A 22,297-nucleotide genomic window follows, 5' to 3' on the forward strand; every position below is an offset into this window, starting at 1 on the left:
CTGGTTTCAGGCAATGTGATCAGTTTTGTGATACGTATTTTAGTTTTAGTTCCAGGAGCTTCTAAAGGACAAGAGTCATGTTAAAAAGTCTAAAAAATGTTTCTGCAAAACACACAAAGACGCTCTTTTCTAAATCGCTGACATGGCCACATTTTTAAGTTTATCAACATAAATTTCATATCGCTGCGTTCACAAGGGCCGTGTCTTTCAAACGGTGAAGTCGCTGTATCGATCGCATGTACGGTTGTGGATTTATTACGTTTTGTTTGAAGGCTTCGATAACTGATTTTGTGTGTGGATGAAAGCGTTTCTAATGGTATTTTGATTCCCTAAATAGCTTTCTTTACCTCAGTGCAGTCCTCCTCCCCCACCTCATGTGGAGAAAGCCTCTTGAGGGGGGAGGGGCGACCAGTCAAGTCAGGACACTCTCTATATTGCAGATAGAGAAAGGAGCTGTGTGATATTAGGCTTTATAAGTACTGAAGGAACACTGCTTGTATGTCCTAAAGATAGTGTAGTGGTTATGGTGAATGGCTTTTGTGCGGGCTCAGCAATTCAGCTATTCAGCATTCCCACTCGCATTTTCCTCAGGAAATGCATTGTCTAGTTATTCTTAATTTTATTCCGTACGTTTTTTGGCTCTGCGTAACTTCTGCATACTTTCAGCTATTGAGACCATTTAACTTTTAAAATGTTCGTCTCATTCAGCTAACGATGGGACTTCTTCAAGTTTTTTTGTACTATTTATACTTTTTAAAATATTAAGCTTTTAGACACTTTTTTTTAACATTGAAGTCAATGAGAACATCCTTTTTCCTGCTTCAAAACACACGTTCTGCCAAAAGTTTCAGCTCCTTCATACTTTCACTTACAGACACCAAACAAACTTTAAAGCGGTCACAAAATATTCAGCTATCCAAACATGACTTTTCAGATTGATATCTTTTACGGTTTTTGTGAAAACGCAATTTACGTTTAGCGATTTTTTCAGAAAATGGAATCGGTTATAATGTAACCCTATGGAAGGGATTTAGAGTGTGTCATGTGACCTTTACAGTGGAGATCTTTGAAAACAAAAATTATCTTTAAAAAAAGGGCGAACAAATTGCTCTCACGCCCACAAGATCTACTTGTCATACACAATTTATATATCAAAACGTAGGTATGCTTGTCTGGTTTCAGGCAATGTGATCAGTTTTGTGATACGTATTTTAGTTTTAGTTCCAGGAGCTTCTAAAGGACAAGAGCGACAAAACCACTCTCATTGACCGTCATGTTAAAAATGTTCCTGCAAAACACACAAAGACGCTCTTTTCTAAATCGCTGGCATGGCCACAATTTTAAGTTTATCAACATAAATTTCATATCGATGCGTTCACAAGGGCCGTGTCTTTCAAACGGTGAAGTCGCTGTATCGATCGCATGTACGGTTGTGGATTTATTACGTTTTGTTTGAAGGCTTCGATAACTGATTTTGTGTGTGGATGAAAGCGTTTCTAATGGTATTTTGATTCCCTAAATAGCTTTCTTTACCTCAGTGCAGTCCTCCTCCCCCACCTCATGTGGAGAAAGCCTCTTGAGGGGGGAGGGGCGACCAGTCAAGTCAGGACACTCTCTATATTGCAGATAGAGAAAGGAGCTGTGTGATATTAGGCTTTATAAGTACTGAAGGAACACTGCTTGTATGTCCTAAAGATACTGTAGTGGTTATGGTGAATGGCTTTGGCAAGGGGCTCAGCAATTCAGCTATTCAGCATTCCCACTCGCATTTTCTTCAGGAAATGCATTTTCTAGTTCTTCTTAATTTTAATTTTAATTTTATTCCGTACGTTTTTTGGCTCTGCGTAACTTCTGCATACTTTCAGCTATTGAGACCATTCAACTATTAAAATGTTCATCTCGTTCAGCTAACGATGGGACTTCTTCAAGTTTTTTTGTACTATTTATACTTTTTAAAATATTAAGCTTTTAGACACTTTTTTTTAACATTGAAGTCAATGAGAACATCCTTTTTCCTGCTTCAAAACACACGTTCTGCCAAAAGTTTCAGCTTCTTCATACTTTCACTTACAGACACCAAACAAACTTTAAAGCGGTCACAAAATATTCAGCTATCCAAACATGACTTTTTAGATTGATATCTTTTACGGTTTTTGTGAAAACGCAATTTACGTTTAGTGATCTTTTCAGAAAATTTTATCGGTTATAATGAATTCCTATGGAACAGTTTTAGAGTGTGTCATGTGACTTTTAGAGTGGAGATGATTAAAAAAAAAGTTATCTTTAAAAAAAGGGGAAACAAATTGCTCTCACGCCCACAAGATCTACTTGTCATACACAATTTATATATCAAAACGTAGGTATTGTTGTCTGGTTTCAGGCAATGTGATCAGTTTTGTGATAGGCATTTGACTTTTAGTTCCAGGAGCTTCTAAAGGACAAGAGCGACAAAACCACTCTCATTGACTCTCATGTTAAAAATTTTAAAAATGTTCCTGCAAAACACACAAAGACGCTCTTTTCTAAATCGCTGGCATGGCCACAATTTTAAGTTTATCAACATAAATTTCATATCGATGCGTTCACAAGGGCCGTGTCTTTCAAACGGTGAAGTTGCTGAATCGATCGCATGTACGGTTGTGGATTTATTAAGTTTTGTTTTAAGGCGTAATTCACGTATTTGGTCTGTGAATTAAAAGCGTTTGTAATGGAATTTCTTTCCATAAATAGCTTTCCTTACCTCAGTGCAATATTTCTCCTCACTGACCTGGGGGGGAGGGGAAACCTCCTGAGGGGGAGGGGCGACCAGGAAGTCAGGATACCTCTACTTTGCAGATAGAGAAAGGAGTTGTGTGTCCTAAAGATGGTGTAGTGGTTATGGTGAATAGCTTTGGCGCGGGCTCAGTAATTCAGCTATTCAGCATTCCCACTCGCATTTTCCTCAGGAAATGCATTGTCTAGTTATCTATTAGTTCTGTGATTTCCCAATAGAAGAGCCCTCTCTCTGTATGTGTTTGGAGATATGATTATTCTGGTTTTCTCTCTGCATCTTTGTCTGCACTGTGGGGGGTGAGGTGGTGGTCTGTGCTAATGGATGGGGGGTGGTTTGTGGGGGTTCTTCTGTGCTAATGGAGGGGGGGGGTTGGTTTGTGGGCAGTGGCGTATACAGGGTATGGCACCTATGGGGGCCATATAAAGGGGGTGCTCCTGAGTAGCTGTGCAGCAAGGGTTTTCCTGCATAATTGTGGCTGAATAGGACCTGCAGCAGTGTGAACATCCAGGGATTGGAGAGCAAGCTGGCTGGATGTGCAGTGCACTGTGCAGCTCCAATTAAAGACTTCACCTGTCAGATCCAAATTGTGATGTCGGGTATGGGCGGGACTGCTACTCAGACCCACCCCCTCTGTCAAACAACCAGTGTAATGAAAGAGCCGGCTCACGTGCACTCCTTATCACATCCCATAACACTTCCCCAGTCCTCTCTTACACTGAACACAGCGACCTCTTCCCTCTAGCAAGTTGTATCTAAGCCCCGCCCTCCCCCTACGTTCTTTCTGTTATAGGCATCAGGTGAATGTGAGGTGAGAGGAGGCTCCCTCAGAGGAGGAACTACAGGTCCCAGCATGTCGGCTGCTTTCTGACAAGGTTTGTGTGTCTGCAGCCCTGATGTTAGTGATGGCACAATAACAATGTACAGTGCTGAGGAGATCACTTCCTGTGTACTACATGCTGTGCTGGTGGGGGGTAATGATGTGTCAGGCTGGTTTCCCCCTCAGCTCTCTGTATGCATTAGTGGGAACTCTCATTGCAGATATTCTATCTCTCTGAAGATCTGTCCAGTGTGTGGGCTCCAGGGCCCCCTACAGGAGATCTGAGGGGATCAGGCACCTAGGGATATGTCGGTTAAGAGAACCTGTCATTGTCCAGATCAAAGTAAAAAGGTAAGTACTACAGCTGAGCGCCTCCATTGTTGACACCATCCCTGCACTCTGCTGCCATCTGTCTGTTTGTAAGGCACTTGGTGAATGCTTTGCTCTGTGCCAAGGCCCCGCCCACCATCCCTGGTGTGGGGAGACATTAAAGCTGACATTTAACTGAATTGGGTACACACTATTAATTTTTTCTTGTTCAACCAGCAGGCTGGATTTTCACACTGCTGCAGGTCCTATTCAGCCAGAAGTTGAAATGCATTGCTGGCTGGGACAAAGATATAAAGAGTCAGGATCAGTTAAATGTTCCCCTCCCCAGGTTTTTTTCAGCCTTGTGTAGCCCTGCACTCACAGATCACCACTTTCACTTACTGTCCGGGTTCACACAGGTGCGATGCGGGAACCCTGCGAATCCACTGCGGGTTCCCACATCACACCCAACTCGCATGGCAGTTCACACTGCCATATATGAGCTGCTGGGGAGTGTCAATACAAAGTTAATGACACCCCCTTTTCAGATAGCATATCGCACTGCGAACTGTCAGTTCGGACATGAATCGGATCGCATAGGTGTGAACACTCATGCAATCCTGTGTGAGATTAGTCCGAATGTGATTGCAATTTCAGCCATGTTATCTGTAGGAGGCACAGGTCACAGGAGGACATTACTGGGGGTGAAGCCAGAGGAGGATAGTACACTGATTTGTGGGGGATGGTCTGTACCAATGGAGGGAGGTGTCTGTACTAATGGGGGGGGGGTTTGTGGGGGGGTCTGTCTTAATGGAGGGGTGGCTTGTCCTGGGGGGTCTGTACTAATGGAGGGGGCTCGGGTGGGGTCTGTACTGAGGGAGGTGGAGGGGGGGACACCAACCCGAATGAATGAATGAATGACTTGTATAGCGCTACTCATGCGAACTGAATCGCCTCTGGGCGCTTTTTCCAGCCAGTGTCTGCTTGGCTGGTGCGGTCATTTTACCCCGTAGGATCGTGACACGCTTGGGACACACAGTCATACACACAGATATACATATATATACACTGCCCACTATGTATCTTCCCCCGCCTTCATATCGGATCTTGGGTGGGAGTTCCCACACTTATTTCCCCAGGACTTGACCCCTGGGTCTTATGCTAAAACCATGAACGCACACTTCCATAGAGGCATATTGCTTTAACACAGGTGTGGCCAACCAGTGGCCTGGGGGCCACATGTGGCCCGCGGAGCCCTCTGATGTGGCCCACGACCTCATGTTCTGGAATGGCGGATTGGCAAGCAAAGATTGCAGGTTGCCGACCCGCCAAACCACAGCATCAGGAGGACCTATAGAGTAGCCGCGACCTGTCATCCGTCTGCTCCGCTCATTGTGGCCAGCGACTGGTTACCAAGTTACCCCTCACTCTTCAAAAGGTTGGGCACCCCTGCTTTAACACATGCTGCATACATTAAAGCTGTATATATTGTACAGGGCGCCGTGGCTGGGTCCTGGAAGGACGCTATATTTTCCCTCCGTTTGGACTGTGGTCCCTTTAAGGGAACAGAAAGAGTTAACGCACCTGTCTAACGAAGTGGCTTAAAGCAGGACAGGAAGTTGTAGGTGGGTGTGAAGGAGTATAGTGGAGACTGTGCATGGTGAATGGTGGACAAGGAAAAGCTGTGAAAGCACTTGGCAGTGTCCTGCCTGGAAGCCTGCTACTTGAAGCCATTTAAGTTTAATAAACCTCAGTTTTGATTTAAAAGCTTGTGTCCTGCGATCTAGCTGGTTCCCCGAACTTTACAATATGTGTACTTGTTTTTCTCTGGAACTATTTTCCTATGTGTTTGCATAGGGGTGCAGAAGTGCCTGAGGGCAGAAGCCTACAAAGCATAATTCCAAGACTTCTGTGGTTTTCAAGGGCTTGGCAAGAAGAGATCCTTGATGGATCGGTCATCTCTGTGGTAGCCCTAGGCTACTTCCCAAAGTCCTAATGAAAAGAAAGTATTTTTTTCTGGCACTGGACCAACTAATGTTTCAGGAAATCATAGAGACCCCCTCAGAAGAGCAGGGTGTGTGATTATTCAAATCACTTTACGGTTCCCGAAACCGATTGGAGATGTCAGACTCTTTTGTAGATCTTGAAGATCTGAATCGCTTCCGCATGGAGAGGTTTAACATCTTGTCAATGTGTTTTGGAACCATTGGAAGATGGAGTACCTTTCTAACCTTCAAAGTTGCAGTAAATGGCAAACCAGCAAACCCAACCTACAAGTGGAAGACATAGTTCTCTTGAAAGAGACAGATTCTCATCGCAACCATTGGCCTATGGGTCTCATTACAAAGACTATGCCAAATAACGATGGAAAAGTACGTAAAGTAGAAGTTAAAGTAATGAAAGAAGGTTCTGCACACTTTTACTTTAGGCCTATAAAGCAACTAGTACTTCTGTTGCCTAAAGAAGAATAAGAAAAGTCATCAACTTGATTCAAAGGGAGGTACGAAGGATTGATGCATGTTGCTGCCTTCCCCTCTGAAGATGGACATTTCCTCGTTACAGCCTGGACCTTCGAGACCAACATCTGCAAATGTTTGCATTGTTTCCCTTGTTCTTCCCTTCCCTCTTGTTTTGCAGGTGTTCTTGGAAGAATCTTCATTACTTATATGTGAACTTGGACTAAAGTTTGTTAATAGAAATCATAGATTTTGATGGGGAGTGTCATGTTTCACATGCTTTGCGATATGCCTTTAAATTTTATATGCATTATTCTGTCCCTGGTTCCTCCCCTTCATGTATCTCAGCTTATCCTGTATAGTTAGCCCCACCCTTTGTTCATTTCTCCCAGTAATGCATCTCAGCACATGTCTGGACTGGATCACATTATGATCTTTTGACGTATCCGATGTTCATTGTTGTAAGATCCTCACAGTTTATGGATTAAACTTCGCAAGATGAACAAGGTGTCAAATGGAACAAGTCACTGTCTGTGTATCCAAATAAGATTGGGGTTATTGACATCTCAACACAACTAACTGTAGGTTACAGAGATCACACTTTCAATGCTTGGATTGGAGAGACAGAACACTGCTGTAGCAAATTGGATCATGCTCTGCTGGGGTTTTTTGCCTTCCTCTGGATCAACTGTGGGTATGGAGTTGGGTGTATGGGATTGTACTGTGTTTTTTATTTTGTTTGTTTATTTTTTGTGGTTGAACTGGATGGACTGGGTGTCTTTTTTCAACCTGATTAACTATGTAACACCACTGATGCTTTATCACCAATCCTTGTGTTTCCTTAATAACTTAAAAAAATTCAAAATCCAATTGTCATTGGGACAGAAAGTGAGGTAAAATCTTCTGAACAGGGGCACAGACAGCAAAACAAATGTTACAGGGGTGATAACCCTTCCCTGTGCTAATCCAAAAAGCTTAAAAATATTTTTTTTTGACTGGAGCTACACTTAAAAAATTCACCTGTTCCAACTTACAGATTCAATTTAAGAACAAACCTACAGTCCCTATTTTGTTTGTAACTCGGGAACTGTTTGTATACTGCTGTTCAGAGAATATAGGGCCTAGGGGCCTTTTTTTTTTAAATGTGCGTGCGGGGCTCCCCTTAATATCCATACCAGACCCAAAGGGCCTGGCAATGGACTGGTTTTGATTTTGATCTATATTGCATGGAGCCAACAATACATTACAGCCGCTAGCAGTTTTAAATGACTTTTCCCTTTAGAAATGTCATTTTGCAGTGGGACTGATCTAAACATGGGAAAACTGCACCACTTTACAGGCATACTATAGTCACCCCCCCCCCCCCTCCCCCAAGCACAATATTTAAAGGAATATAACTTTTTTTGTTTCACTTTAAGCATTATTAAAATCACTGCTCCTGAAAAAACTGACATTTTTAAAACTTTTTTTTGCATTGATTCATGTCCCCTGGGGCAGGACCCGTGTCCCCAAACACTTTTTATGGTAATAACTTTAACGGTGTTTGCACAAATTTTTTGCCTGTTCGCATGTTCTGCGCAAACCAAACCGGGGGGGGGGGGGTTTGGAACCACTTTAACCACTTGATCACCGCCCTATAGCCGAAATACGGCTAAAAGGCGGTTGCTTAACTCTGGGGGGATGTCCATGGACGTCCTCCCAGAGAATCGTGCCCGAGCGGGCGCGCACACGCGATCAATGTTCCTCGCCGGGTCACAGTAAAGGGCCAATGAAATCGGCTCTTTACCACGTGATCGCGCTGTCCAATGACGGCGCGATCACAAATGTACACAAACCTGGCAAACAGGTCGTTTCCAGGTCATCTCTCTCCTCTCCTCACACCGTTGCAGCGTGAGAGAAGAGGAGAGAGATAAAAGACAAAAAGTGAGTGCCAAAGCAGTGCCCCTTTTGTCCCATCTCTGCCCCATTTGTGCCCCACCAGTGCCATCTGTGACCCACCAGTGCCATCTGTGCCCCACCAGTGCCCCACCAGTGCACACCAGTGCCACCTGTGCCATCTGTGCCCACCAGAGCCACCAGTTCCACCTGCACCACTGCAGTGCCACGTGTGCCCACCAGTGCCACCTGCTAATCAGCGACCCTAGAGCCACAGCAGTGCAACCAGAGCCACAGCAGTTCACACCAGTGCCACCTTTGCCCATCAGTTCCACCTGCGCCACTGCAGTGCCACATCAGCGCAACCAGTGCCCACCAGTGTTCTGCAGTGCAGCCTCACTAGCCACCAGTATGGCAAACAAAATATTTTACCGCCGAGGAGGCCTTCCAGCAACTATGCGCGACTGATGAGTCTCTTTCCGATTCGTATTCGGCCTAACAAGCAGCGAGTCTGATACGGAATCAGAGGAGGAATGTGTGCCCACTAAAAGAAGGCGTTCTGCCGTGGAGCAGCAGCCGCAGCCTACTACTAGCAGCACAGTGCCGCCCACCCCGTGAGCAGTGCAACAAAGGCCAGGCACCAGTAGGGTGTCCTCTCCGCCCAAAAGGGATAGGGGCAATGCCATCATTCCCTATGGCCTTCAAAACCCCCTGTGGCTGCCTTCTAATTCTGGAGCAACAAATATCCCCCCTTTCACCGCCCAGCCAGGTGTCCAGGTGAACACCGATAATTTTGCCATGATAGATTTTTTTTATTTGATTTTTACAGAAGAATTATTATCATCCATTGTGGCCCAGTGCAACCTCTATGCTCAGCAGTTTGTGGTAAGCAACCCTGATTTCAGTTACAGTGCCTGCCGTCGAGAATGTGTTTTTAGCACGACAGCATCGCGCTGATTCTCGGCGACAGGGTGCCGACATCTCGCACTCGCTGGAATAGTAAAAGCACATTCCAGCGAGCGCGTCATAGAAGCGACGGGGATCCGACTTGGATTCCCGCCAATTCTACACGTGTGCGGCGTTTGGTATGAATCCTGAGGAGGAACTCCCCGCCGGATTTTAAATAAAAATCCGGCATGGGTTCCCCCCTCAGGAGCATTCCAGGCCCTTAGGTCTGGTATGGGTTGTAAGGAGACCCCCCCTACGCCAAAAAAATGGCGTAGGGGGTCCCCCTACCATCCATACCAGACCCGTATCCAAAGCACGCTACCCAGCCGGCCAGGAAAGGAGTGGGGACGAGCGAGCGCCCCCCTCCTGAGCCGTACCAGGCCGCATGCCCTCAACATGGGGGGGTTGGGTGCTCTGGGGCAGGGGGCGCACTGCGGGCCCCCCCCCACCCCAGAGCACCCTGTCCCCATGTTGATAAGGACAGGGCCTCTTCCCGACAACCCTGGCCGTTGGTTGTCGGGGTCTGCGGGCGGGGGGCTTATCGGAATCTGGGAGCCCCCTCAAATAAGGGGGCCCCCAGATAACGGCCCCCCACCCTAAGTGAATGGATATGGGGTACATCTTACCCCTACCCATTCACCTGGAGGCAAAGTGTTAAAGTTAATAAACACACGACACAAGGGTTTTTAAAATGTATTTGTCTGCTCCGGAGGCACCCCCTGTCTTCTTTAGCTCTTTTTGCAGGGGGGGCTTTTTCTTCCGCTCTCCGGGGGGGTCTTCTCCACTCTCCGGGGGGTCTTCTCCACTCTCCGGGGGGTCTTCTCCGCTTTCCGGGGGTCTTCTCCGCTCTCGGGGGGTCTTCTATGTTCGCCGCTCTCTGCTGTTGACTCGGCGCACCCTGGTTCTTCCTCCCGCTGTCCGGTGCCTTCTCCTTCAGGGCTGGCCAACGCTATACTAGTGGTGGCCAGTCCGCTCTTCTGTGACGTCATCTTCTTCACTTCTCTTCTTCTGCCTTCTCCCGATGTTGACACAAAGCTTCTTCACGCTGCAATGACGGGTGCGCGGCTTGCATCTGACTTATATAGGCCTCACAGTCCCATCATGCTCCGGTACCTACCCACGTGGGTAGGTACCAGAGCATGATGGGACTGTGAGGCCTATATAAGTCAGATGCAAGCCACGCACCCGTCATTGCAGCGAGAAGAAGCGTCGTGTCAACATCGGGAGAAGGCAGAAGAAGAGAAGTGAAGAAGATGACGTCACAGAAGAGCGGACTGGCCACCGCTAGTATAGCGGTGGCCAGCCCTGAAGGAGAAGGCACCGGACAGCGGGAGGAAGAACCGGGGTGCGCCGAGTCAACAGCGGAGAGCGGCGAACATAGAAGAAGACCCCCCGGAGAGCAGAAGACCCCCCCGGAGAGCGGAAGAAGAAGCCCCCCCTGCAAAAAGAGCTAAAGAAGACAGGGGAATGGGTAGGGTGAATGGGTAGGGGTACGATGTACCCCATATCCATTCACTTAGGGTGGGGGGCCGTTATCTGGGGGGCCCCCTTATTTGAGGGGGCTCCCAGATTCCGATAAGCCCCCCGCCCGCAGACCCCGACAACCAACGGCCAGGGTTGTCGGGAAAAGGCCCTGTTCTTATCAACATGGGGACAGGGTGCTCTGGGGTGGGGGGGCCCCGCAGTGTGCCCCCCTGCCCCAGAGCACCCAACCCCCCCTCGGCGCTGGCTCCCGCGATGGGGCTCGTAGGTGGTCAATCTCGCCGAGAAAGGGAGCGAGATTGACACAATATCGCAGTCACCCACTGTATGCCCGCCCCTTTGAGTGGAGAGAACTGACCGTAGAGGAGTTCAAAATATTTTTAGGCCTAACCTTCAATATGGGTCTCTCAAAAAAAAACAATCATACTCCTATTGGTCTACCAAAGCCATCCACCACATGCCAGTCTTCTCATCCCGTATGCCCAGATCCCGATACTTTATTATTCTACGGTTCCTCCACTATAATGATAACACCCAGTGCCCTCCTCGAAATGACCCTGATTTTGACAAATTATTTAAAATTCGCCCATTCCTAAATTTTTTCTCAGAAAAATTCCCCCAGTTATATACCCCTGAACAGAATATATCCATAGATGAGTCCCTTGTGAAATTCTCCGGCAAACTGGGCATCAAACAGTTCATCCCCAGCAAAAGGGCCCGATATGGGGTGAAAATGTACAAACTGTGCGACCGAGACACGGGGTACATCTACTCCTTCCTTGTATATGAAGGGAAGGACTCCCAACTGCATCCCCCCGAATGCCCAGAGTATATTGGAACCAGTGGAAAAGTGGTCTGGGAGCTTATCTATCCACTCCTTGGAAAGGGATACCACCTTTATGTGGACAATTTTTATACCCGCTTTACCGGAGAGACACCGCAAAAATTGGTCAATCAGAAAGTATGAAAAGGAGAGACGACATCTTTGGGGAACCAGGAGCTATTGGCTGTCAAGTGGAGGGACAGACGAGACGTCCACATGCTTGCCACCATCCACGACAACGCCTACGTGGAAGTCCCCAAAAGAAGAGGCCTAGTCCAGAAACCATCTTGTGTCTACAATTACAATTTGTTTATGGGAGGAGTGGACTTCAACGATCAGATGGTTGAACCCTACCTTCCCTCCAGAAAATCCAGTCACTGGTACAAAAAAGTGTCCATTTATTTTTTCAGTTTGGCCTTCTATAACGCTTATGTTATATACAAACAATCAACACAGTATCCCGCACCTTATCTTTACTTTCAAGAAGAAGTCATCACCGCCCTTTTGTTCCCTGAAATCCCACCAGAAATTTTTCGCACTGATTGCGTGAGCAGACTCCACGAACGCCACTTTCCTGACAAAATCCCCCCCCTCCCCCATGAAAATGGGCGCAACCGCCAGAAGAGATGCCGGCTGTGCTCCAGAGGAGGAGTCAGAAGAGACACCACAGTTTATTGTCCCGATTGTCCTTCCCAACCAGGCCTCTGTTTAGGTGTATGTTTCCGCCGTTACCATACTACTCAAAATGTTTAGGTAAACAAAATTCAAATTTCCTGTCATTTTCCTCCACACCCCTGATGCCACTGCACTGTACATACCTCTGCCTTCTCCGGAACCGACCCTGGACTGTTATACGACCACGCTTTTGCCTAACGCTAAAAATACCTCTGCCTTCTCCGGAACTGACCCTGGCTTGTTTTACGACCACGCTTCTGCCTAACGCTTAAAGCGGGAATTCACCCGAAAAAATTTTTTAACATTAGATTGATGCTCATTTTGTCAAGGGGAATCGGGTATTTTTTTTTAAATCGAAGCAGTACTTACCGTTTTAGAGAGCGATCTTCTCCGCCGCTTCCGGGTATGGTCTTCGGGACTGGGCGTTCCTATTTGATTGACAGCCTTCCGACAGGCTTCCGATGGTCGCGTCACGAGTAGCCGAAAGAAGCCGAACGTCGGTGCGGCTCTATACGGCGCCTGCGCACCGACGTTCGGCTACTTTCGGAAAATCGTGACGCAATGTATGCGACAGTCGGAAGCCTGTCAATCAAATAGGAACGCCCAGTCCCGCAGCCCATACCCGGAAGCAGCGGAGAAGTTTGCTCTCTAAAATGGTAAGTACTGCTTCGATTTTAAAAAAACTAGCAGATTCCCCTTGACAAAATGAGCATCAATCTAATGTTAAAAATTAAGTTTTCGGGTGAACCTCCACTTTAAGTGTACCTACCTCTGCCTGCTCTGGAACTGACCCTGGACTGTTTGACCACGTTTTTTGCCTGCCTCTTGGATTGATCTTTTACCCTGCTATGCTAGTGGGAACACAGGGGTGTCACATATGTGAGGGGCTCCAGAATTGTTTTTCTGGATGAAAAAACACATTTTTTAGTTTTTCTCATTCCCAGGTTAGGGTCTGGTTGCCCGGAGGCTTCAAAGAGATTTGGGTGGGAGAAGCCTCTACCCCTGTCTCCATTCTTTCCTGGCCTGCTACCTGGACCATGTTCCTGCTTACTACCAGGACCAATATTTTGGCACTGCTGGCAATATTTCTACTTGCACTGGCCTTGGACTGTATATGGACAGTATCCCTGTACTGACTATGGACAATATTCCTGCCTGCTGCCTGGACAATTCCATTCACTGTCGCTGACCAGTTACCACGTCTCTGCCTGCTGCCTTGATCAGGGCTCTCCTCCCGTGGACAATTGCACTACTAAAAACACAGGTAATCTTTTTTTTTTTTTTTTTTTTTACCCATTACTCAGCAGAATGTATTTTGGGGTGTAATTCTTGGTATGTAGATGCTGTGTTAGAAATATGAAAAAATATAAAAAATGTGATAGATTGTAAGGAAATTGGATGTGTAATTTGTGTCCCTAGAACACCTGATGGTGCTTCTTGGTTGTTGGGTCTCTATGTAGCCAGGCTGTTAAAAAAGCTCACACATGTGGTATCGCCATACTCAGGAGGAGCAGCAGAATATATTTTGGGGTGTAATTTTTTCTATGTACATGCTATGTGTTGGAAATATCCTATAAATGGACAACTTTGTGTAAAAACAATGTGTTTTCAATTTTTTTCCAAATTTTCCAAAAACATCTGGAAAAAAATGAACCGTTCAAAAGACTCATTATGCCTCATAGGTTATACGTTGGGGTGTTAGCTTTCCAAAATGGGGTCACTTTGTGGACGTTTCCATTGTCCTGGTGCTCCAGGGCCTTCAAAATTGTAATAGGTGGTTGAGAGATTAGATGTGTAATTTATGCTCCTAGAATGCTTGAAGTTCCTACTTCGGTGTTGGGCCTCTGTACAGGGGAGGGCTGGCAGCCTTAGGCCTGGGGGGCAAGTCCAGTCAAGTGGCCCATTGAACCACCGAATCAGCTCACCTGTTTTTTTAATGCAGCCTCACCAGTGCCCATCCAATGCAGCCTCGCCAGTGCCCATCAATGCAGCCTCGCCAGTGCCCATCATGGCAGCCTCGCCAGTGCCCATCAATGCAGCCTCGCCAGTGCCCATCAATGCAGCTTCACCAGTGCCCATCAATGCAGCCTCACCAGCGGCCATCAATGCAGTCTCATCAGTGCTCATCCCATTAGCTCAGCCTTACCTGTGCTCATCAATTCAGCCTGATCAGACAGTAGTGCCCATTAGCGCAGCCTTGCCAGTGCACGGGGAGAGAGGAGAGCCGCCAGTTTACACAGTGCGGGTATCTCCCGCTTACCCGGCCATTGTCACATTACGTCCTGTCTGCAAGACTGACTCCTAAGATGGACATCACACGTCCCGGCATTGGACCAGTATGACATCCATAACAGGAGCCGGTCCAAGAGGCAGGACTTCATATGTCTCTGGGCAGTATGTACAGGAGAGGAGTGTGGGGGGGGGGTATAAGAGTGGACAATATGTACAGGAGAGGAGTGTGGAGGGTATGAGAGTCAAAGCACTCTATGTATGTGGTTTCCAGAAAATGTGAAGTTAATGTATAACCATTCAATTTAACCCTGTGTTGATCCAAACTCTGTAAAATTCAAAGTGTAAATTCACCATATAAAAACGAAACACTCTAAGGCTAAGTTCACATCTATGCGTGTGGGTAACGCATGCAAAATTGCAAGCTTCCCAACATGCAAGGTGCTGTCCTTAAGCAGACATGCAGCAGTGCCATTCTTTGTTATTGGCACCTTCATGCATCTGCAAACATGTGGAACAAGCTACAGGGTGCCTCACACTTTTGGAAAAGATTCAGGACTTCTTTTCCATGTTGCTCGTGTGTAGTGCAGCCCATTGAAATTAATGGGCTGTCCTACACGTAATGCATGAAAACCACGCCTGTGCACGTGTGTGTGAAAGAAGCCTAAGGCCCTTTCCCACGTATGGATCCTGTGAGGATTCCTACATGTCTCATCTGCTTGCTCAGCAGGGATCGCTCCGTTGATCCCCGCTGATCCGGCAGATGACAGGGCGGTCCCCGTACACTGTGCAGGGACTGCCCTGTCAGATCTCCGCTCTCCCCTATGGGGGAGATCGGATGAACACGGACTGTCTGTCTGTGTTCACCCGATCCCCCTGCAGACGGATGGAAAAATAGGATTTTCCTCCATCTGCAGAATCAGAGCATAGCAGGACCGATGAGATCGGGTGTCAGTGGATGTTCATCCGCTATCCCATAGGGATACATGTATGTCCCTTTTTCATCTGTAAACAGATGGATGAAACAACAGACATAAAGTCCACTGGTGTGAAAGGGGCCTTACTGAGTAGATGAAAAATAACAATTCCCAATAAAAACAATTATTCTCTAGATAATCAGTGTTCATATCATTGCACTACCATGTAAATAACTGTAAACACTGTGCTCTGCTCTGTTTATTGAGGACAGCTAACATGTATATAGAGTGTTTAGTTTATGTGGGGAATTTACATGTTGATTGTACAGTTTGGAGAACACAGTGTTAAATTGAATGGTTATAAAGTTTTCACATTATCTGGACATACACAGAGTGTGGGGGTTGTTTATAAAGTGATATGTGCCACTGCCAGCTTCCAAGATATCTGTTTGCTGTGAGCAAGGCTGACAACTCAGCCGACCCCCCATACCCACTCTGCTCTTCCGATCCTTTGTGTTAGCTTAAAGGGTCACTAAAGGAATTTTTTTTTTTAGCTAAATAGCTTCCTTTACCTTGCTGCAGTCCTGGTTTCATGTGCTCATTGTTCGTTTTTGCTTTCATGTTGCTGTAAATCCTCTCTGTTCTGGACACTTTCTGGTTGCCTGTTTCCTGATAACCACAGTGCTGGGAGATTTCTCACGGTGGTCACTAATTAAGGAGCTGTGTGTAAAACGAAACTGGATTGGTGCTGAGGAGTTTTAGACAAAGTATCACTGCTCTCTATTGGCTGACTGCCCTCTAGTGGCTCTCTGTACATCAGAGAACCAGCAAACAACAGCAAAAACGAAACTACACTGCAGGCACATTATATGATTGTTTTTTTTATCTATTTTTAATCATTTTTAAAAGGAATCAGTTAACTATTATGTCTCTATGCCCTGTAAACAGTCATTTCAGCTAAAACATTTTTTTCCTTTAGTAACCCTTTAATCATTCTCATCACACAGCAAACAAATCCTCCAGAATAGTCCTCATGTGAAACTGCCAGCTTACGTCTCCAAAATGTACTTTTCTTAGACATAGAACATCAGCTCAGAAGCTCACCCCCCTCCCTGCACAGTGTCATCAGCACCTGGCAATAGCATTCCCTCACCTCCGGGTTCTCTGGGCAGACAGCACTGGAGATAGGGGGAGGATCTAGGTGAATGAGGGCACAGATCAAACACACAGGAGACTTGGGGGAGATAGAAAAAAAACGAGATTGAAAGCTTCTGCACACTACAAGCAATGATACCTCTGTTGTCTTCACAGCCCTGATCCCAGTAGTGAGCTGTGGCAGGACAGTCACTGCTGTTGACAAGCATGTAACATGCAGGAGGGGTGTGCCTATTGCTGCGGTGCTCAGTTCCACCCACCACCACCAGGAGCTTGAGCATGGTTCAAACTACAACTCCCAGAATACACTGCAGCCAGCCAGCCAGCCAATCAGCGGCCGCTGTGGCCGAATTTACCATCTACAGAAAAAAAAATAGCATACAGGCAGCGCGGCCGTTTTGAATATAAAGTAGCCGGCCAGGGGGGCAAACTCCCCCTGGGCCAGTCCGCCCCTGCCTCTGTATGTGGCCAGACTGTGTAAAAGTCTCACACATGTGGTATCGCCATACTCAGGAGGAGCAGGAGAATATATTTTGGGGTGTAATTTTTGCTATGTACATGCTATGTGTTGGAAATATCCTATAAATGGACAACTTTGTGTAAAAAAATGCGTTTTCATTTTTTCTCCACATTTTTCAAAAACATCTGGAAAAAAATGAACCGTTCAAAAGACTCATTATGCCTCATAGGTTATACGTAGGGTTGCCACATCATCCCTTTAAAACAGAACACATATGAATTACACAGGTTCTGTGGCTGATTAAGGTGGTAATTGAACTCAAGTGGAGCCTTATCTAAATTAAATTGGCCTCAGAACCTGTGTAATTCATATGTGTTCTGTTTTAAAGAGATGAGGTGGCAACCCTAGTTATACGTTGGGGCGTTAGCTTTCCAAAATGGGGTCACTTCATGGGCGTTTCCATTGTCCTGGTGCTCCAGGGCCTTCAAAAGTGTAATAGGTGGTTGAGAGATTAGATGTGTAATTTATGCTTTTTTTTTTTTTTAGGGGGGTTACCATCCGGGCCCCTGGGGACCTCCGGGCCCCTTACAGGTGTACTGCCTGTACCCCCCTGATGGCGGCCCTGGGGACAAGGGCCTCATCCCCACAACCCTTGCCCGGTGGTTGTGGGGGTCTTCGGGCAGGGGGCTTATCAGAATCTGGAAGACCCCTTTAACAAAGGGGACCCCCAGATCCTGGCCCCCCCTATGTGAATTGGTAATGGGGTACATTGTACCCCTACCATTTCACGAAGGAAGTGTAAATAGTTGGAAAAAAACACACACACACACACTGTAGAAAAAAGTCCTTTATTAATAAAAAAAAAGAAAAAAAATCCAGCGGTGATAATCCACTAGTTCCCGGCTTCCTGCTCCAACGTTGTCTGTATCCAGCGACGGTCGGTGATCTCCGGTCCAGCGATGAGAAGATCCATCCATCCAGAGCGCAGCCACGCTGACCTCCTCTCACCGCTGGACACAGTCCAGCGAATGACACGGCTGAAGCTGTGACATTTCTTATATAGGGGAGGCGGGGCCACCCGTCACGTGACCCCGCCCCCTCTGACGCACCCTCTGCTACGTCACTGTGGAAGTCCAATCTTCCCCCTTGCTGGGCTTCCCCAGTGACGTAGCAGAGGGTGCGTCAGAGGGTGCGGGGTCACGTGACGGGTGGCCCCACCTCCCCTATATAAGAAATGTCACAGCTTCAGCCGCGTCATTCGCAGGGCTGTGTCCAGCTAGAGAGGAGGCGTGGCTGCGCTCTGGATGGATGGATCTTCCCATCGCTGGACCGGAGATCACCGACCGTCGCTGGGTACAGAAAACGTTGGAGCAGGAAGCCGGGACCGAGAGTGGATTACCACCGCTGGATTTTTTTTATTTTTTTTTTATTAATAAAGGACTTTTTTCTACTGTGTGTGTGTGTGTGTTTTTTCCAACTATTTACACTTCCTTCGTGAAATGGTAGGGGTACAATTTACCCCATTACCAATTCACATAGGGGGGGGCAGGATCTGGGGGTCCCCTTTGTTAAAGGGGTCTTACAGATTCTGATAAGCCCCCCCGCCCGCAGACCCCCACAACCACCGGGCAAGGGTTGTGGGGATGAGGCCCTTGTCCCCATCAACATGGGGACATCCTCCCCATGTTGAGGGCATGTGGCCTGGTACGGTTCAGGAGAGTGGGGGGCCGCACTCTGTCCCCCCCTCTTTTCTGCGGCCGGCCAGGTTAACGTGCTCTGGTAAGGGATCTGGTGTGAATTTTTGGGGGAACTCCACGCCATTTTTTTTTTATTTTGGGGTGGATTTCCCCCTTAAAATCCACACCAGACCTGAAGAATCTGGAATGAATTTTTGGGGGGAACCCACGTCATTTTTTTTTAAATTGACGGCGGGGTTCCCCTTAATATCCATTCCAGACCTGAAGGGCCTGGTAATGGAATTTTGGGGGGACCCCCATGCTTTTTTTTTTTATGAATGAATTCTCTCTGAATTGATTGATTGATTTAATAGATTTATAATGCGCAAAATACTGACCCGTCAGGGCAGTGTCTAAGGGCAGAAAACATAACTAGAAATAGATAAATCAAGTCAGGGAGGGAAAGAAATAGAAGGAAAAGAAAAAAAGGAGAGCAAAAAAAAAACGAAGAAACAGATCACCAGGGAACAACAGGGAGAACTAACATGACTCGGCCTGCTTTTTCTCAAAAAAACACGTTTTTAGCCTTTTACGAAAGGCCATAATAGAGGGGAGAGACCGAATGGATACAGGGAGACTATTCTATAGAGCCGTTGCTCTCACAGAAAAGCGTCTGCCCCCAAAGGTAAGCAAACGGGCAGATGGGCAAGTGACAAGACCAGCTGTTAGTGATCTGAGTGCTCGTGCAGGGGCATATCGCGTTATCAAGGAATTCAGATATTGCGGGCCCGTCCCATAATAAGCGCGATAGGTGAGACAAAGAGCCTTAAACTCAACGCGATCTACCACAGTGAGCCAGTGCAGTGATCGCAGGGTAGGGGTAATATGCTCCCGCCTATTTAGGCCGGAGTTTAGTCTAGCGGCCTGGTTCTGGACGAGCTGGATTTTCCTCAGCCACTTTAGAGGCATACCCAAATACACAATGTTGTTAAAGTCAATCCGGGAGTTGACGAGAGATTGAACCAAGACTTTCCGGTGGTTCTGAGAAAACAGATTTTTGACCTTTCTCAGACACCTGATGTAATACAGTGCGTTGCGGATACATTGAAAAACAAATGTGGGTATACTGCGCTACTTGAACAAATGTGCGACCAGCTGCTCACACGGCTAATAAAGACAAATCAGCTGAGCGAAACAAAAAGAAAAAGGTGTGTAGCGCTACGGTCAAATAACCAAACAACAATAAAAATTGTGATTGTACATAAAAAATAAGAAACTATAAAAAGAATCCTGTGAAGGAATTCCTTGTGCAACAAATAAATAAAGTCCAATGTGTAAAATCATATAACATTGAGTCCATGTAAAAAACACCACGTGCAGAGATGGAGAGAATCTTGATTATATTCCAATAAAAAGAAATCCAAAAGTGAATGATCACCGCCACCAATAGTAGTGAATGGAGGCTTACCAGAACTGGTGGGCTTGAAATGACATACGTCATACAAGTCAAAACAGGCTTGAAGTACCAGGCAGGGTACACGATATCAAGGGAAATGTCATCCAAGGTAGCTGTTAGAAGTCTGTTACCATCACATGCATATCCATATATCAGAAACCTTAGGTCTTTCAAACTCCACGGTGAACCGGATGGTTAGAAGAGGCAAGAGAAGAAAAAAGGCCACATAGTGTGATCCGGTAACAACTATGTAATTTATTTAAAAGAAATCAAGTACACTCACATGTTCCTGAGTTTAAAATCGCATGCTATAAGATTGAGGCGGCAGTGGAGATGACCCGACGCATTTCGTACCGACGCGTTTCGTGTTATTCACACATCATCTGGGGTGTCTCTCCACTGTAGCCCCCTTGTATTTATGTAAAAACACTAATCAGTACCTCCTATCAGCTTCTGACATCCTGTGTCCCCATGTGCAGCGCTCAGCTGCCAATTACTTCCTGGTTTGAAAGATGGCCGAACGGCGTGCGTTCCAAGCCTCGGTCTCGCGTCGGGTCGTCTCCACTGCCGCCTCAATCTTATAGCATGGATTTTAAACTCAGGAACATGTGAGTGTACTTGATTTCTTTTAAATAAATTACATAGTTGTTACCGGATCACACTATGTGGCCTTTTTTCTTCTCTTGCCTCTTCTAACCATCCGGTTCACCGTGGAGTTTGAAAGACCTAAGGTTTCTGATATATGGATATGCATGTGATGGTAACATCAGACTTCTAACAGCTACCTTGGATGACATTTCCCTTGATATTGTGTACCCTGCCTGGTACTTCAAGCCTGTTTTGACTTGTATGACGTATGTCATTTCAAGCCCACCAGTTCTGGTAAGCCAAGCCTCCATTCACTACTATTGGTGGCGGTGATCATTCACTTTTGGATTGCTTTTTATTGGAGTATAATCAAGATTCTCTCCATCTCTGCACGTGGTGTTTTTTACATGGACTCAATGTTATATGATTTTACACATTGGACTTTATTTATTTGTTGCACAAGGAATTCCTTCACAGGATTCTTTTTATAGTTTCTTATTTTTTATGTACAATCACAATTTTTATTGTTGTTAGGTGTGTAGCGCTACGGTCAAATAACCATTTTCTTTTCGTTGCGGATACATTGATTGACTTGGGGTATCCAATTCAGATTCCAGTCAAAAATTGTCCCCAGGACACAGACTTGATTCACCGGAACAGGACACGGCCCAAGGTTCGTGGGCCATTTTCCCAGAAAGACAGCTGGATCAATACGTCCAGAGATGAGAATTTCTGTCTTTTTAGCATTTAGACTAAGGGAATTGTGATCCATCCATTGTTTGATGTCTAATAGGCAGGAAGCAAGCTGCAGACCAGGATCAGGGTCGGATAGGCTGTCGACGACCAACTGGACATCGTCTGCATACAACCGATTAAACACTGCATGGGTGTCCAGCAGACTCGCAAGCGGCCGAAGATGCACATTAAACAGCCATGGCAACAGGGCCGAGCCCTGAGGCACCCCACAACTCAGGGTGCTAATGGCAGATAGGAAAGGACCGGTTTTAACCTGAAAGGTCCTGTGGGTGAGGAAGTCTGAAAGCCAGTGTGAAGCAGAGCCGGTAATGTGAAACTCGTCCCGAAGCCTGACAATCAATATAGCGTGGTCTACAGTGTCAAAGGCTGCGGAGAGGTCAAGGAGCACCAAGGCAGCCACTCCCCCCGCGTCCCTGACTCCAAGCAGCTTCTCTCTGCCAGAGCCGACAATTCATTATAGCCGCAAGTCCGGTTTTAAAATACTTTTTTCCTTTCAGAAATTACACTTTGTGCAGGGACAGTTCTATGTACTGGAAACATGCGCTATTACACATGCTAACTTTACACCCCCCACCCCCTAGGTACGAAATTTAAAGTAATATTTCACTTTTATTGTTTCACTTTTAGCATTATAAAATTCACTGCTCCCGAAAAAATAAGTTTTTAAAACTTTTTTTTGCATTGATACATGTCCCCTGGGACAAGACCCAGGTCCCCAAACACTTTTTAGGACAATAAATTGCATATTAGCCTTTAAAATTAGCACTTTAGATTTCTCCCATAGACTTTAACAGGGTGTTCCGCGGCTTTTCGAAATTGCCGCGAACACCCCTAATTGTTCGTTGTTCACCGAACAGGCAATGTTCGAGTCGAACATGAGTTCGACTCGAACTCGAAGCTCA

General features: G+C 46.4%; 1 protein-coding gene across 2 annotated transcripts in view; it reads right to left on the minus strand.

Annotated features, from left to right (window-relative positions):
• The window catches only part of RAMP2 (receptor activity modifying protein 2), an 893,533-nt gene that overhangs the window by 664,279 nt on the left and 206,957 nt on the right, over positions 1-22,297 (minus strand). Inside the window, exon 1 of one of the 2 annotated variants that reach the window (XM_040329749.1) lies at positions 16,599-16,755. The exons of the other annotated variant lie outside the window; for it this stretch is intronic. Coding sequence (XP_040185683.1) covers positions 16,599-16,740 — 142 coding nt within the window. The 5' untranslated portion in view covers positions 16,741-16,755. Of the gene's footprint in view, positions 1-16,598; positions 16,756-22,297 lie in introns of those variants that run through there. 2 annotated transcript variants of the gene reach the window in all.

Source organism: Rana temporaria, chromosome 12 (genome assembly GCF_905171775.1).
Source record: "Rana temporaria chromosome 12, aRanTem1.1, whole genome shotgun sequence".
In the NCBI taxonomy this organism is placed as follows: domain Eukaryota; kingdom Metazoa; phylum Chordata; class Amphibia; order Anura; family Ranidae; genus Rana; species Rana temporaria.